At 39.1% G+C, this 18,534-nt stretch overlaps 1 protein-coding gene across 3 annotated transcripts in view; it reads right to left on the bottom strand.

Annotated features, from left to right (window-relative positions):
• LOC131692410 (uncharacterized) overlaps positions 1–18,534 on the bottom strand; it is a 320,838-nt gene that overhangs the window by 8,419 nt on the left and 293,885 nt on the right. For all 3 annotated transcript variants that reach the window (XM_058979439.1, XM_058979441.1, XM_058979440.1), the window contains 3 exons: positions 17,935–18,055; positions 7,353–7,552; positions 7,170–7,283 (listed from right to left, as the gene is read on the bottom strand). In XM_058979439.1, coding sequence (XP_058835422.1) covers positions 7,170–7,283; positions 7,353–7,552; positions 17,935–18,055 — 435 coding nt within the window. The remainder of the gene's footprint in view (positions 1–7,169; positions 7,284–7,352; positions 7,553–17,934; positions 18,056–18,534) is intronic.

The following is an 18,534-nucleotide window of genomic DNA, read 5'->3' on the forward strand; positions in this document are numbered from 1 at the left end:
TTTTGGGACTGAGCAATATGTATATAATTTTGTTCGATTGCATCCGTTGTCTTGATCTTCCTTTACTTTTTAATAGTCAATCGCCAAAATAATATAAATTCAAGCGTTTCACCCACACTTGATTTTGATCGTGATTATTGAAACTTGAAGAATTATTAAAAAAATGAAATAGAAATTTGTTTAGTAGAAAATGCCGCCCCCTGATTTTGCCGCGCCGCCACTGATCATGTTAGTTATTCTCACAAGTTGATGAGTAGTTTAATGTCCAATACGAAATCCAAACTGCTCGGGAAGAATTCTTATTGATATGTGACATCATTCTAGTTAGGATGATTTTTTCAAATAATTTACTAATAGAAGAGAGTAAACAAATTGGTTGATAGCTAGCTTTAAAATTGGAATAATTTTGGCATTTTTCATTCTTTCAGGGAAGTATGCTAATTCAAAACATTTATTGAATATTTTGACCAAGTATCTCATGGTGATTACGGGAAGGTTTTTAAGAAGAATGCTGAAGATTCCATCATAACCTGGAGCTTTCATATTTTTTTACTTTTTCGTGATGGATTTGATCTCATCATAGTTTGTTCCAACAATCTCGTCTAGAGTCGATACTTGATTTGAAACGTTTTCATATTTTTGTATGACTTCGTTTTCAATAGGGCTCACAACGTTGAGATTAAAATTATGAGCGCTCTCAAACTGCTGAGCAAGTTTTCGAGCTTTTTCTTCAAAGCTGGAATTGGTTTTTAAGGTTTCTTAAGAACCTTAGAAATTTTTCAGAAAGGTTTGGAATATTCTAAATATATATGGCTTGCTTAGTTCAAACTCTTTCGCGAAATTTTCATTTCGTAACAGTGGTGAATCTATGCTGAATTTCTTTTTGTAGATCCTGATAGATACATTTTATAGCATGATCACGAGAACGTTGATATTGTCGTCTTCGAACATTCTTCAAGCGAATCAGAAGTTGAAGACCGTCGTCAATAGTAAGAGATTAAATTTAATCTGTGTTGTTGGTATTGATAAGTTTCTAGCATCAAGTATAGAATCACTTAAATTTTGTAAAGCCGTATCAATGACAGCTTTATTTTGTAAATCATGATCAGGATTAAAATTATTCTCAATATAAGTTTTGTACCTTTTCCAACTCGCATTGTTATAATAACAACACTGAGCTAATGGGATTGGAAACAGCTTCTTGAGAAAGTGAAAATGTTACAAGAAGATGATCAGAATCAAACTCAGCATGTGTAATCAATTCGCTGCAAATGCGATTGATCTGTCCTAACCAAATCAATTGTTGATGGATTCCTTTCAGACGAATAGCACATAGGTCCAAAAGCTATATTACTCCCTAAGGAGAAAATTGGTTTAAAACCGTCTTTACGCATGAAGGGCACAAAACCTAACTGTAATTAGTCCAGGTGTTTGCGTTTCGACTTTGTCTCTTCAGAACCACGGCACTTGACTAACGCATCGGGCTGACGCTAAGTCCAAAATTAAGTAGTGTTTCCAATTTTGGACTTAGCGTCAGCCAGGAGTAGGATTTTGGTACCGGTAATACCGGTACCGAAAATCCTGGGAATACCGACCCATTTTTGGTACCGTAATACCGGTACTGAACAAAAGCCAGTACCGGTATTTTCGGTACTATACAATTTTTTATGACAAATATGTTAACTCTGCAGGGGGATCTGTTTCAAAATATCGGTCTGCAAGATAACGTTTAATTATATTAATTTGCCTTCCAGATAAATCGTTGAGATAACACCTTTGTGTGGGAACGAGGTGGGGCCATCATCATAATAATTCTAGAAGTTAAAGTTTTATTAGCGACATTCTGATTTGTTTCCATTATTCACTGAGTGGCGCGTAATAAGACTATAGTCTAAGTCATGTCTGTATTTGGTTTGCTCTTAAACCTTTATCTATAATAGAACGAACAGCGATTTAGTAGCTAACAGTTTTAGACTTGGTGAACTGCTTCAAATGGGGCGATTTGTAATTATTGGTGATCGGAAAATTCAGCAAAACTCCATAGTTTACAGGAAAGCAAGGAGCCTGGATATGCGTTAGAGAATAGTAGGCAAACGACATAAAGCTCGAAACCAATTTTCAGAAAAGCAAGAGAGGAAATGCGATTAACCTGCTCAGATTTACTGCCATTCTCGCTTTGATTTACTGTTGTTAATAGGGTTTCATACATTTACTATCTGTTCAAGTCGACGAAAGTCGCACCACTTAGCAGTTATTTATTTCAAAGTGGCCTAGATTTCGAAATAAAAGAAGATGCCCTATACGAAAAAAGTCTTCTGTGAAATGAGTCTTGCCATTTCGAAGCAATTAAAAACAATAAACCTGTTTTTTGATCAGAAAAAATCAATCAACTGAGAATAAGATCATCAGTTTGAGCATTCAATTTCAGTTCGAAGCTTTTTTCGAATTTTTTAAAAAAATATTCGAGTACCGGTACTTTACCGGTACTACCGGTACTAAGGGCTTCAGTACCGTAGTACCGGTTCTCGCCAAAAAGGGTCGGTACTGCGAACCCTAGCCAGGAGCATTAGTCAAGTGCCGTGGTCCCGTAGAGACAAAGTCGAAACGCAAACACCTGGACTAATTATACGTAGGTACATTCGGGAATAAAATTGAATAATAACCGGTAGAGCAATCATTAAAAAAGTAGTTGAGCATTATTCCAGGATCGGTGTTTGGCGTTAAAATCACCGAAGATGAAGAATTTAGACCGATTTCTTGTTTTTGTAAGTCTCCTTTCAAGAAATTAATTTGCTGGACAGTGCACTGAAAAGGCAAATAGGCAGCAGCAATAAAAATGATACCAAGATCAGTTTCAACTTCGATACCCAAACTCTCGATCACCTTGGTGTCAAGAGACGGCGTAACGGAATGTTTGATCCCGCGATTAACCGCAATTGCGATTCCTCCGCCGAATCCAACAATTCTATCAAACTGATGAATAACAAAATTAGAGTTACTCTTCAATTTAATATTTGGTTTTAAAAAAGTTTCGGTCACAACGGCTATATGCACATTATGTATCCTCAAGAAGTTGAAAAATTCGTCTTCGCAGATTTTTAATGAACAAGCAATGCAATTTAATAAATTTAAAAGATTATTAGTTTAGTATTAGTCATTATTAAACTTTAATTTCATTACAATTTTGTTAGCAAATTCCCACCCAGATTGAAAAGCTTCAAACACGGAGGTAGAATTTAACATAGCAATCATCATAGATAACATAGATTTTTGCAAGAATTTTAATTTTTCTTCCGTTAGACAACCTAGATCAATTGAACTAAAGGAAGCGTTGGGTGCAAACGAGATTGAAGGCGTGGTATGGGTTGCCGTTATTTTGGCATTGTTACCTGTCACTGAAGCATAAGATGACACACCACTGTAGAATGGCGTGACGGAGATAGATGAACCTGGTATACCGAAAAAGTAGGTGAATTTTTTATTTGCTGTTTTTGTTGCTTAGTACGAGAATTTATATTTTTTTCTCGCCCAAAAATTCGATTTGTGGTTTTCGCTACAATTGGCGCATTTTTTCATCGGACAAGTATCTTATATGTGCGATTTATCACAATAGATATATACATTTGGAATCCAAATGACAATTTTTTTGTGAATTCTGCCCCCATGTCATCTATAATGATCCCACTTTACTCACACGTGGAACATAAAACGTGCTTTTTCTAATACTTTCAAATTATTAACCTCATTAGGTTAAAATGAATTAAATAAAGCTCCTGGACAGAGCGTACTGGCGTGTTAGCGCCGCTAGCCTTTCTCTTCATAAGAATAACTTGTGAAGGAGAAAATCCAAGTAAATTTTTCAATTCGTTGGATTGTTCATCCAAACTTTGACCTTTGGTAGGCCTTTCAAGACAGCCTTGAATGGTCTATCTTTTTTGAAATCATATGAATAAAATTTATATAACTTCTTCGTAAGATACTGGAGTAGTCGTTTGTGGCCAATCAAGTCCTCCGTTGTAACTCGACAGTTTCCTCTTCGGCCAATCTGAAAAGAGACTTTCACGTCCGGAAGGAACGTCGAAAGCTTAGCTCGAAAGGCTTTGAAGTCGGAGATCATCACTGTTATCGGCGGAGGTGATTGCTTTTTTTCTCATTGGCATCATGCACAATGCAAGGAAATTTACAAATTTCGTCAGCTTCACATCGAATGAGTTGCTGCAATCAATTGAATTTTCGGGCGTACCCTTTTCCGTTTAGTTTTAATATTTAGCACGCGGCCTTTCGTGGAGGACCCAGACATGTTGGAAGTATTAAATATTTCTTTTGGATGAAATATTCTTGAAAAATGTTTTAGTCTTGAAAAGGACTGATCGAGCAAAAATATAGGTAGTCTTGAGAAAGACTGTTGCTGTTGAAATACTCTAGGTAAACCAGGAGCTATCAAGATTTGTGACCGGTTCGAACGAAGGTTTAAGCCGGTATGAATATGTTGAGATTATTATTTTATATTTTCAGTATGTGACAATCTTACGTTTTCTTTAGTTCGTTATAGAATAAAATGAGGAAGATTATCAGAAATCACGGAGAAAGAAAGGAAAACCAATCAATCAATTGAAATCGACTAAAGACTTTTATCAATATAAGGATAATATTTTCAAAAACTTACGATATAAGATAAAAGAATGAAAAATTCGATTTTTGACCGGCCTTAACATATATAACCCCTTAAATTGAAAATATCATAAAATTGCATTAGCGTAATGACACAGAACAGGTAATAGTGGCAAGACGCCAAATAGAGTTAAATCGTTTCTCCGCATCTACAAATTGCTTGCCAAATCAGAAGATTTAGCGCAAATTTCGACATTCTCTTCGTTCGAACATTCTCTCAATATTTTCCACTTATTCTAATTTAACGTCTTCCATGCCTTGTACGCGTGTATCCTAGAATACCTTGCACTTTATAGCACCGCCATATTCGGTAAACCCTTAAATACTCTTGAGTATGCATTGTTGTAACTAGAGTAAATCGCAACTTGTAATCAAATAACAAAAATCAAATTCGAAATATGAATGTTGCAATTAATTAATTAATTCGTCGATGTACTATAGGCTTTCGAACACAGAGCATATCTTTATGGTCTTTAGTTTCTATCGTCTTTATTTTGGATATTTTTCACTGAAAACTTTCATTCAGTTTCTAGTGACTATTTCAAGTCATCAGAACTTATTCATTTATGCAATAATTTTTTAAGCCCCTCCTTGAACAAAATTCTGGCAACGGGCCTACCTTGCGGCAATTGTAACATCGTAAAAATATTATATTGTATACTTCGCAACTGCGCTATAAATTCTATTTTGCAAGATCTCGATGCACCTCTTTATTGTGTCGAGAAAAATTACCGAAATATGCCAATTTTTTCATGTTATACACTTTTGTAACCCCTTAAGACATTTTGTAATTTCGCTCAAATCGCCGCGTGCTGCACGACAACCGCGATAGGCGCGACGCTCGTTGCGCTGCAATAGAATAACGTTAATAATATCTGTCATGTTGCAATTTTTCGTGTTTCTAGTTGTTTATGATTTATTATCATTATGGTAACCCTTTATGTAATAAATTTTAAGTGAACAAATACTTCCAACAGTACAGTATGGTCTGAGTATCTTAACGTGACGGATGATATTCTAGAAGATGAAATCGTTTCAAAGATTAATAGACTATTTACGTAAGGTTAGTTTAAATAGACAATCTTAATAGAGGTACGTTTAATTGCATAATATAGTTAATAACATAAAACGATTGTGAACAGAGAACGATACATTTAAGTACTCCATTTGTTTCAACTTATCTACACCGTTTGCTTGCTGATATCTATGTACATACATACTCCACAAAACTTCATTATAGTCATTCAGGTGCGATCGCTATCTCCCTGATTGACCATTATCTAGCTACCCGCGATTCGTTCGCATACGCCCATAGTGATGAGACACAGACAAAACGGGCTCGTTGTCGGCGTCGCATCGGCGCACGCCGAATGCACCCTGATAGTTCTTCATACAATCGAGGTGGTGAAATGATGAAAACCCACTTCCTGCAACGCTGGGAAAATAGTAGAAAAGCGATTGGTGGAGATGCTGCGAATTAAATCTAGCGGAAACCTTTGCTCCCACCGTAAAATGCTCGGTAATGGTTTCATTCATATTTTGGTGGTTGGAGTTAAGGTCGGGGCCAGACTGAACAGGGGGAAATATGGTTTCGTGTTTGAGATTAAACGGTTTTTTCTGGGTGAAGCATTATGCATTAGTATAAGGTATAGATGTTTTGCTGATAGAGCGGTAATATAGTTAATAACGATTGCGCTTATCTGGTGGTATAAGCTAGTCTCTGTATATTTGAGCCCGACCAGGAATGATTATATTACTATCAAAAGGCTCGGCTTTTTTGGGTTTATATTGCATTACCCCTATATCCGGCTTTAGAGTGAATTCATACCAGATATTCTTTCACGATAGTATGATTTATGTTTGCACGAAGATTCAAGCTTGATAATTTAATAGGAAACTGAACTAAAATTGGTACATCGAAAATTTACAACTTTTCTATAAGATCTGATTGAGGTAACCTTGTCCAACCCAGTTTATTTGCCATTAGATTGAACGTTACGAGACAGTAACGTTAGTTAGCGAAAATGCACGCTACGACATCTTATCATGAGCACACAAATTTCTAGTGCTTCTAACTTTCTCCGATCAGTGTGCCTGAAGATGCATACTGATCACATAAATGATTGTGAGGAGTTTTTTTTATGAATATTGAGAGAGAATTGGCTACTATTTTCTCGGTGAAAAGTACCTTCGATGCTTACAGTTTGAGAGGGTAATTTAAGTATCATTGTTTTTGTTTTTGCCACGACAAGAAGCTAGCAAAGCTAAAATTACGAGTGTGTGCACTCGGGATTTTCGATGGGATTTCATTATGAATGTTTTGGCGTGTTTGAAGAAAAAGAAGATCATTACCCATTTCGATTGCGAACTGATGGCTGTTTGACTACATGCATGTTGCTGGATTTCAAGCACTGTTGTAAAATTAATGCTAATGGGTGACTGGAGAAATTCGTACGGAGAAAGTAAGTCTTGGATAACCCTATGAAAAGAGATCTTACCTCGGAAAGGAGGCTCGCAAGTCTGCCCTTAATTTGGTCAGCAGGTCGGTTACTGAGCCAAACTGACGTAAAGTCATCTCGCTGTCCATCTCCGGTGGGGCTGGAATTGGCGACCTGCAGAATATCAGTGGTTTGTATTAGTACATCCATGACAGCACTTGGAGATGTATATCAATAATTTACCGATATTCAGAGTTTTTGTGTGGCAAGGTGTGGGATCGATTAGTATCGATAAGCTGCTGTTGTTTGTCTGCCTTCGGTTCCTCAACAAAGGAAGTATCGTAGATGGATTTGAAGTTGCCATTTGTTCCTCGACGTCCGTATTTTTTCAATGAGATTACGTAGTCCTCTGGATTGAACACGGGTGGACGTTGGTTTTCTTGCTGTTGATTTCGAAAAAGAAATGAAAATTAGTTTTGAACGAATGTTCTGGCAATCGAGATGGTTTCGAAATTGTATGTTTGTTTTATTCTTTGACTATTTCAAATAATAAAGTGTGTTTTAGTATTTTCTTCAGCAGCAATTTTTTTTGATAACTGAGTTGACATATAACCCTAACATTTTTTAATTACTTCAGTTTTCTTTGACATTTAATCTTACCAAAATATGCAATTTTGAAATTTTCTATGAAAAAACTGTTCAGTCAAGAAAACATTTAGTAGTTTTCTGCAAAAAGCACTTTTGCTGATTTTTGGTACATAATGAGTATGTGAATAAGAAAAACTGTCGACTTGCTGTGATGATCAGCCAGAGAAGATCCCAGAAACCCCATTGAATTCTCTAAAAGGGACTGTGGGATGCCGTTTGTATGCGAATGGCTTCTTGGGTCCATTTTCATAGTACATATATTATGACTATGTATTCGGAAAAGTTGTAGTGCAAGCTCCTAAAACCAATTCTTTAATATAACTTTCTATATATAAAGGTAAATGTTACCAAAATGAACAGCTTTCTATATTACAATATTGGATTATCTCGACAATTGGGTAGCCACCGACGGTTTGGCAATATTGCGGAACTCCTTTTCGCACCAAGGCTAGTTTTAGGTGATTTTAACTCCCACGGTACGCCATGGGGTTGCCTTCATGACGATAATCGATCTACCTCAATCCATGAGCTTTGCGACAACTTCAATATGATCATTTTGAACACGGGTGAAATGACACGGATTCCGGTCTTTCCAGCGCGCCCGAGAAAGAGTATCCAACTATGGCGTCCCGAAACTTATTATCTAGTGCAGCTGTTCTAAACCTTCTTGTGCCACGGACTACATCAAAATAAAAAAAAAAAAACTTGCAGACGACGGGTTGATCTCTGTTATAGATTTTTCGATCTGTTTGGTCCACTGTCAAATTCCTTACACTTTTTCTACCTCAGCTGGGTATTGAATTATCTACGAAGAATCGGAATTACCAACATCAATTCGAAACATAATTCATACTGCTAAACCAAAAATTATTCTTTTTCTAAAAGTATGAACATTGATGATGATGATTACGATAGAACTTAAAGCGATTTTATTAGAAAAACAATATTTAGGAACAACCGTAAAATGGTTCCAACATGTTTTGATTTCGCTGTTTTTGCCAGCAAACAGAACTTTGTAACTTGTCAAATGTGCGATGTAGCGTTATTTCCGCAACTTATTATTCAACATGTTATTTTGACCTTGCGATGGTTTTTCCCTGCGATAGACATTGTAGGAACAGGTCCGGATACTTGTGATTTCAGCATATGATTTTAATTCATTACATTTCTTGGTTATTTATTTATTTATTTATTTATTTCCATTTTTCATCTGACCCATGTTGGTCTACATGAAATTTAATGTTGTTGTATGGGAAAAGCCCATTTCAAGGTTCACTTCAGAAGCAGACCTCGAATGCGCGTAAAACCCATAATCTTTTCGCATGTTTTTCCTACAATAACAATGAACTGACACTACAAATTAACAAAATTACATACAAGGTATACAGCATTTCAATAACATTACAGAAATATTTTCACATAATCTTATAAGCTAAGTCAATCTCCTAAGTCTATTCTTGAAAACATCACTAGAAACATAAAAATCGAAATGGTCATACACACTATTGAAAACATTACACATCGCCCTTATGGGTTCGTTCTGACCGTACTCGGTGCGCTGAAAGTCTAGTCTTAAAAAGTTACGTGATCTAAGGTTTCTGGGGGGTACGTTAATGTTGATTTGTGAGAGAATATCTGGGGCATCCATTTGGCCAGTCAATATTTTCCCAACAAATATCGCTCTGGATGTATTTCTCCTTTTTGCCAGAGTTTCCATATCGAGCAGACGACAGCGATCAATGTATGGTGGTAGCTCTGTTGGGTTACGCCACGGCAAATTTCTAAGAGCAAAGCGGAGGAATCTTGCTTGTACTGCTTCAATTCTGTTAGTCCAAATGCTCGTATAAGGACACCAAATGGCTGCGGAAGCTTCCAGGACAGACCGAACAAGTGAAAAATACAATGCCCGCAGACAATATGGATCAGTAAACTCGTTGGCGATTCTTATTATGAAGCCAAGGTTTCTATTTACCCTGTGCTATAACGTGAGAGTAATGGTTTCTGAATGTCAGTTGCGAGTCCAGGAGTACACCAAGGTCTCTGATAACTGACACTCTCTCTAGCAATTGGCCGGCGATGTTGTAGCTCCAGAGAATTGGATTTTTTCTGCGCGTGAAAGATATTATAGAGCATTTGGACACACTGAGAGCCAACAAGTTGCGATTACACCAGTTACAGAAAGCATCTAGATGTCGCTGAAGTTCGATGCAGTCCTCTATTGACCGCACAATGAGAAAGAGTTTGAGATCATCAGCATATATGAGTTTGCACCCTGTGGGTATAACATAGCAGACGTCGTTGAAGAATAAAGAAAAAAGCAACGGTCCGAGATTGCTCCCTTGAGGTACACCCGACAAGTTGATGAAGCTATATGACACGTTACTTCCTAATTTCACGGACAGAGAACGATCTATGAGATATGATTTAAGCCATCCTGTAAAATTTGATGGAGCACCCAGTCGCTCGATCTTTGCCAGAAGAAGAGAGTGGTCTACACGATCGAAGGCAGCCTTAAGATCAGTGTATATAGTGTCTACTTGTGATCCATCTTCGATGTTTTTAATACAGTACGATGTAAATTGGGCTAGATTGGTGGTTGTTGACCTGCCTGCAAAAAAACCATGTTGGTCCTTCGATATGTATGCTTTGGTCTCACGAAAGAGCATATTTCCTACTAGGATCTCAAACAACTTTGATCCAGCGCAGAGCGAGGTTATACCACGATAGTTCGCAACATTTTGCTTATCACCTTTTTTAAAAACGGGAAACATTACTGATTTTTTCCAACACACGGGAAACACTGATTGCGACAGTGATTGGTTGAAGATTAGTCGAAAAGGTGTACACAATGCGCTTGCGCATTTTTTCAGTATAATGGAAGGAATCCCATCTGGCCCCACCGATGTAGAGGACCTTAACTTGCTTATGGCAGCCATAATGTCTTCGTCAGTAAATTGAATGTTTCCAAAATTGATTACATCGCGAGGGACATCTTGAAGGCCACAGTCCACCTGAGTTGAGCTAGCCGATTCATTTTTAAACACACTCGAGAAATGTTTTGCGAACAAATTACAGATACCGCTGGGAGTATTGGACGTTTCACCTGCGAGGAACATACTGGAAGGAAGCCCATTTTCTTTACGTTTCCCATTCACAAAAGACCAAAACTGTTTTGGGTTTCGTTTTAGGTTCGATTGGGTTTGTGCTACGTGTCTTGAGTAGAGAAAGCGGTTATATGTTTTGTAGCTGTTACTGGCTATAGTGAACTCCCTTTTTGTGATTGGGTTTCTTCGAATAGTGTAATGTCGAAGCGCAGCAGCTCGCAATCTTTTCAGTTTACGTAACCGGTTGTTGGACCATGGTGGTTTTGTTCGGGGACGAGGTGCAGGCACATGTATACTGAAAAGCTGTTTTAACACCAGTGAGAGTTTTTCTACGGCAGCATCTACATCGATCGCGAAATTCAAGAAAGTCTCCCAGTCGATTGTTTGTAGTGAGTTATGAAGCCTAGAGAAGTCAGTCTTCGAAAAGTTGAACTCCCTGACATCCTCCATCTCGTCATAGAGAACCAGCTGCGGACAAATCTGCGTTATCAGAAGTGGAGGATGATGTGCGTCTACAGCAACTAAAGGCTCAAGTGCCTCTGATACGGTACAGTTCATTGAAGCTTCTTCATTTATAAACAGGAGGTCCAGGATTCGATTTCGCCTATTATTCACTGTAGACATTTGTCGCATGTTCAGTACAGACATTCCGTCCAGTAAGATAGTCCTCGCCCTCGAAAAGGTTGATTCAGAAGGGTCTGGAAAAGCATAACCGGAAGGAGTGCTCTTCCAAAGAAGTCCAGGCTGGTTGTAATCACCAAATAGTAGATGTGCCGTGTTGGGTTCAATGGAAGTTGCAATGTCAAGTGCGGAGTCTATGTGCTTCTGAATAATTTCTACATCACTTGCGGAATCGGGGGGAATATATACAACACCCACACAGAGATTAGTATAGGGGCCACGGATATTTACCCAGAGTTGTTCGAGATTGTGAGTGTCATTTTTGTGTTTGGATGAGAGTCGGTTGGAAACTGCAATGAGCACACCACCACCACGTTTCTTCCCTGCACTATTAGGATCGCGATCGTTACGATATACAGAGTACCTTGAGCCAAATAATTGGAGCGAGTTGATTTGATCATTCAGCCACGTTTCGGTCAGAACAATAACATCATTATCAACATCCGAAGCAGCGACGAACAGCTCATCAATTTTTGTGCGTAGCCCTCTCACGTTCTGATAGTAGATTTTAAGATGTCCCTGCAAGTTTTGTCCTGACGGTTGAACGGTGGTAGATCGAGTGATTGTGGAAGCAAATGCCTGTAAATGGGGTGGGCTTTCAACGGGGGCAGCATCTGTATGTCCTACTTCGGAAGGACATATACATTCATTGTATTTACCTGAGGAAACGGATACAGGAATTCCATGTCCTTCGAGTTGGTCTGACTTGTTTAGAGCGTTGTTATCTGACCGGAAAAGGTTGATGTCGTGTCCTTCAAGTTCTGTGGTAGACGGGTGGGTGTCGGTGACGGAGTTGACCTGATTACGTATGTCGGCAGGCTGCAATGGTGGATCAAACTCAGGGTGCGCAGTATCTCGAGTAGCTTCGGGAGGACATATACCCTCTTTAGCTTTATCTGACCGGGAAAGGTCTCCGCCATAACATCCAAGTTCCATGGCAAACAGATGGGAGTCGGTCATGGAGTCAAGCTGATTTCGTTCGTTGGCAAGCTGCAATTGTAGACCAAATTCAGGGCGCGCAGTATCTCGAATAGCTTCGGGAGGACATATACCCTCCTTAGCTTTACCTGACCGGGAAAGGTCGCCGCCATAACATCCAAATTCCATGGCAAACAGATCGGAGTCGGTGATGGAGTCAAGCTGATTCCGTTCGTTGGCAAACTGCAATTGTAGACCAAATTCAGGGCGCGCAGTATCTCGAATAGCTTCGGGAGGACATATACCCTCCTTAGCTTTACCTGACCGGGAAAGGTCGCCGCCATAACATCCAATTTCCATGGCAAACAGATGGGAGTCGGTGATGGAGTCAAGCTGATTCCGTTCGTTGGTAAACTGCAATTGTAGACCAGATTCAGGGCGCGCAGTATCTCGAATAGCTTCGGAAGGACATATACCCTCCTTAGCTTTACCTGACCGGGAAAGGTCGCCGCCATAACATCCAAATTCCATGGCAAACAGATGGGAGTCGGTGATGGAGTCAAGCTGATTCCGTTCGTTGGTAAACTGCAATTGTAGACCAGATTCAGGGCGCGCAGTATCTCGAATAGCTTCGGGAGGACATATACCCTCCTTAGCTTTACCTGACCGGGAAAGGTCGCCGCCATAACATCCAAATTCCATGGCAAACAGATGGGAGTCGGTGATGGAGTCAAGCTGATTCCGTTCGTTGGCAAACTGCAATTGTAGACCAAATTCAGGGCGCGCAGTATCTCGAATAGCTTCGGGAGGACATATACCCTCCTTAGCTTTACCTGACCGGGAAAGGTCGCTGCTATAACATCTATGTTCCGTGTCAATCATATGGGCGTCGGTGGCAGATTCTTGCTGATTACAACGAGGCAGCCTTCTGTAAAGTGATTAAGTTCTTCGAAATTGACGTGATATGCTCGCATCGAAGTAGGCAGGTAATTTATTCTTTATCTCTAATATCAGCCGTGAATATCCACCAAAAATTCTAACCAAACATGTCAAATGGTCCTAAGTGAAAATGACAGTTTCACTTTGTTTAGTTTCTCTTTCGATAATAACTCGTCCGTTTATACATTTGTTCATTAACTCTTAGAATAATATGCTAGTCAAAATCAGCGATTTTCGATATATCCTGAAACAATATTGAAAAGTTTTATGCTGACGCCGTAATAATCGAAAGAGAAAGTAAACAAAGAGAGTCTCTCATTTGCACTTAGGACCATTTGACATGTTTGTCGAGAATTATCCGTTCGTAAGACTGGTTCACAGAAGCACCGTAATCCGTTATAAAAAGTCCATATATGTCAGGATGATTTTAAATCTTAATGCATTGTTCATTAATCGTCCAGGTGGTGTGATTTAATTTGCTGCATGGCAGTTGTATTATTAAAAATTGTATGGTCCGAAGAAACTGATTATTGCGGGATACAAACTTGACAGCATCAAATCCGTGACATTTGATTGTATCATCATCAACCTAAAAGTTGCCAAGCTGCTGGATTCCGCCGCCCTGAATCAAAATAATATGCAAACAATTTTAATTTTGTAGGCAAAAGCCATATGGTGCAGTTTAACCTAACCTGACTCACATGTAGGCATTTTCTGACATTTTTAATTTGGTTGTAGGTTAAAAAGGTTTTCAAACTTCAGATTTATTAAGTTAGTTCTAACCACAAAATACAACGATCACGGTACTCAGTATGCTTGCTACCGGAGCTATTATTTCGGCCTTCTTGCAAAAGAACGAGCATTCGTTATGTGGAACATTTGGTGATGGTGAAATTTATTTTGGAAGTCGCATTTTCCAATTCCATTTTCCAAGGGTAATTAAAAACGGGTAAGTTACAGTTCAGAAACTGTCTTCGATACCACTACCACAGGTTCCCAAACTTATGTTCAGGCAATAATGACAAATGCATAAGATGTATCAAGCTCCTAAAAATCGACAACCAAGCTTATACCAAGAACGGAGGGTTACTACTCGTGACTTTAACGAACACGGAGCAAAGAAGAACATTTAATCGCGAACATCAATACTGCAGCCACGAGGATGACACAAATGTGTACAATGACTAGAGAGATCAACGACCTCCAAGATTCATTTGATGAGTAAACAAATGTTTCTTTAACGCATAAAACAATCACCACGCGCAATTGCCATACACATACACGAGATCCGATGGACAACCAATATTTCTCACTTTAGTACTCATAAAGTAAAATGGACCCATGGCCCCATTTAGCTAATGCATTGACCCGTGTTAACTAAAAGAATTATATATCATTCGTTTACGAGCACTCGATCGAGACACAAGTGTCTTTTTTCCAGTCCATAAGTTTATAGCGACAAAGAATAGTGCTAATCCGCGCTCAAGGTTATCTTGTGCATTCTCTACCTCTCGAGGTTTTGGACTTTTTACTGGATTTTGCATCGGAACAATCTTTAACTTAATGCAACAGGCATTAAGAGCTGCCGAACAGTGGTGTCGACAAGATAAATTATCAGTTAACCCAAGCAAAACTTCAATGGTTCTTTTCACGAAGAAGCGAATAACAACCGGGGTTCGTCCCTTGCAGTTCTTTAATTCTGAGCTACTGTGTGCAGATCAAGTCAAATACTTTGGAGTTATATTGGATTCCAAACTGAATTGGTCTGCTCACATTGAGTTGAGAGTCAAGAAAGCGTGCATGGCCTTCGGGCAGTGCAGACGAACTTTTGGAAAGACCTGGGGTCTCAAACCTAAATACATCTATTGATTTTACACGACAATCGTACGTCTAAGTCCAATACTGTCATACGGATGCCCTGTATGGTGGCAGAGGGGAGAGGTGGTGACAGTCCAGTCAAAGCTAAACTATCTGCAAAGAATGGCGCTCATGGCGTTGACAGGTGCTTTCACCACAACTCCTAAGGCTGCTCTAGAGGCACTCCTAAATATCAAACCATTGCACATACATCTCAAACAAGAAGCACCATCATGCGCATACAGACTTCAGGTTACTGGGCTTTGGAACAGTAACGATGTTGATTTTGCTACCAGCCATACGCGATTGTGGTTACAAATGGTTACATGGGGTGAATATATTCTTGCTCCCAGCGATATTACACTCACATGTCGTTTTCTTTACAGGACATTCCATGTGAAGATTCCCTCTCGAGAGGAGTGGTTGTCTGGCTATATGGAAAGACAACAACAAACGCAAGTGGTCTGTTACACTGACGGTTCTCTGATGGTGGGACGTGCTGGTGCTGGTATCTACTGTCGTGAAATGAGATTGGAACAATCTCACTCATTCGGTAGATACTGTACTGTATTCCAAGCAGAAATCTTTGCAACTATGTGCGGGGTGCAATCGGCCCTTCAACTGAGTTTGTTCAGCAAAGTTATAAACTTCTGCTCCGATAGTCAGGCTGAAATCAAGGCCCTTAGCTCAGACAAATCACGGTCCAAGCTAATGATCGCGTGCCGAACCTAAATCGAAGAACTAAGCATTGTCAACACTATCTACCTTGTCTGGGTGCCCGCACATTGCGGTATTGCTGGAAATGAATGGGCTGACGAATTGGCCAGGGTAGGTTCAGCGATTGACTTTGTTGATCCTTAGCCCGCGCTGCCAGTTTCGACAAGTTGGATAATGGAAAAAATACGGTTCTGGGATTCGTCCGAGCACCGCAATTATTAGAGAAATCTACAAACGTGTCGCCAAACAAAGGTGTTTCTAGAACAACCATGCTCAGTGATTTCGAAAAATTTCCTACATTTTTCGAAGCTCCACTGCGGAATGCTGACCAGGGCTTTAACCGGCCACTGCAAACTCAATTATTACATGGTAACTATTCAGCGCGCTGAGACTTTTTCATGTGATCTTTGTGAATCCGACTACGGAATCTCATATCATCTGATATGCAACTGTCCAGCGGTAGCGCAATTGCGATTTCGAATCTTCAGCCGTCCTTATATAGATGAAACCATGCTTGGACGACTGAAACTCAGAGACATACTAAAGTTTCTTTTTTTTTTTCAATTATAGAGGTTTTAACCTTAAGGTCATTCGCCTCTTCGAGTTAGAAAAATCTCTTAGGAAAAATTTCTAACCCTATGTGCGGGGTCGGGACTCGAACCCAGGTGCGCTGCGTACAAGGCAATCGATTTACCAATACGCTACGCCCACTCCCCTAAAGTTTCTTATCCAATGTGGTAAAGAGCTTTAGGCTTATTCGCAGGCAAGTTGAACTACTTGTGAATTTAACTTACCTGTTGTTTATTTTTGTTTTGTGCTGTTATTTTTCCCACCCTTCCAATTCTACTTCCCTTCACCTCATTGTCCTTTCCTTCCACTGAGGAAATGATGAAAACACATGGCAAGGCACAAATCCCCGACTACATAGGGGAACATGCCATTTAAGTCAATATATTCTGATTCCTGATTCCACTTGTCTCCTGACGAGGGCGAGGCTGATGACCCACAAGTGGGAACATCTACTAGGGTGCCTAGAATTGTTTGGGTTGTATTGGAAGTGTTGCAACCAAACCGAAGCAAGTAGCTCCTGGTCTCGGAGGATTAAACTCAGAGAAAGAGTTCCCAGGACTTCCCGGAACACCAAAAACCCCAAGTGTTCGTTAGTTTCAGTTGAAGAATAATCGCGGCACTGGAATTATCAAGCTCTCGAAGATTGTGAATTGGATAATAAAAACTTTCAATATAACTGATCTTATTAAAAGTATGTTGTTAGCTCTTCTACCTACAGTAAAAACAACAACTTTTCCAAAGATATCGAAAAATTTTGAAACTGGGTGGAAATCAGAATCAGAATTTATTGGTTTAAATGGCACGTTTGGGCTTTCTGTGATTTTTTTTAATTTTCTTTCATTCATATTTGTTTTTTATTATAAACCTTTCATAGTATGCTCGAACTCTATCAAGTTTTAAATTTCAAACACATGTAATTGCTATATAAACATTGCTTCATTTTTGACCGGCGATGGACGAAATTACAAAATCGCAAAACTAATGTCAACTTTAATGACTATATATTGGATTTCATGAGCTATTCAGAAATATAACTGTCAATATCGGATTCACACGCTTCAATATTTTTCATTATGCGGAATATTTATCGGTTTTAAAACATTCATGAGCAAATGTTTATTAGTTTATGGGAATTGAATTAAATATATACCAGCACAATGATTTAAACAAAATTATGTATGCAACCGGCGAATATGCTACTATTCGAAGTAAATTGCATCGCAGTTCTTTGACTAATCAAACTGTAAATCAATTTATCTTTATCTGGCCATCGAGCCTAGAAAATGTGTTATATATTTCATATGTGAAATTTAAAAACAAAGCCTCTTAACACAAACGGGGCACTAGTTTATATGCATTTACGAAGTACAAAAAATCTACACTTAAAATACCTTTATGTTAGAAGTCCAGCCTAAGGTCATCTCGTTCACATCCGGAGGACCGATCTGTGTACCCCCGGGTGGGTTTTTCCCGGCGCTCGGTGCCATCTGGTAGGAGCAGTACGATATGTCACTGGAACAAAAGAATAGGTTCTCGGGTTATTATCAAACCACACACAGGTATATAGCGTACATATGATGAGATAAGCTTTAGTCAACCAAATTCATTGTAATCCTACTCGATACCTATAGACCAACAGCGAACAAATCTTGCTTCACGAGCGGATATGGATAGAAAGTTGCACGATTTTTCGTACAGTAAAATTGTACGGTTGAACATTCCCTACAGGAAAACAAAGTCGCGAACCATCGTCGTGATGAACTGTAATCGGTGTATAATCGACACCGTGCTTGTTCAGAGTGTCCATAATCATTGAGCATGATTCAAATTACCTGTTAACAATACATTGGAAGAGGGTTCAAAATATCTAAAGAAAATCGTGACATATTTCACTGCCAGGTAATCTAAAAGATCAATGCAACCAACAATCGACCACAGCAAAGCATATCAATCTCAACATCAACATAACGCGGAATGATAGTGTGCTCATT

This window comes from Topomyia yanbarensis, chromosome 3 (assembly GCF_030247195.1).
Source record: "Topomyia yanbarensis strain Yona2022 chromosome 3, ASM3024719v1, whole genome shotgun sequence".
Classification (NCBI taxonomy): domain Eukaryota; kingdom Metazoa; phylum Arthropoda; class Insecta; order Diptera; family Culicidae; genus Topomyia; species Topomyia yanbarensis.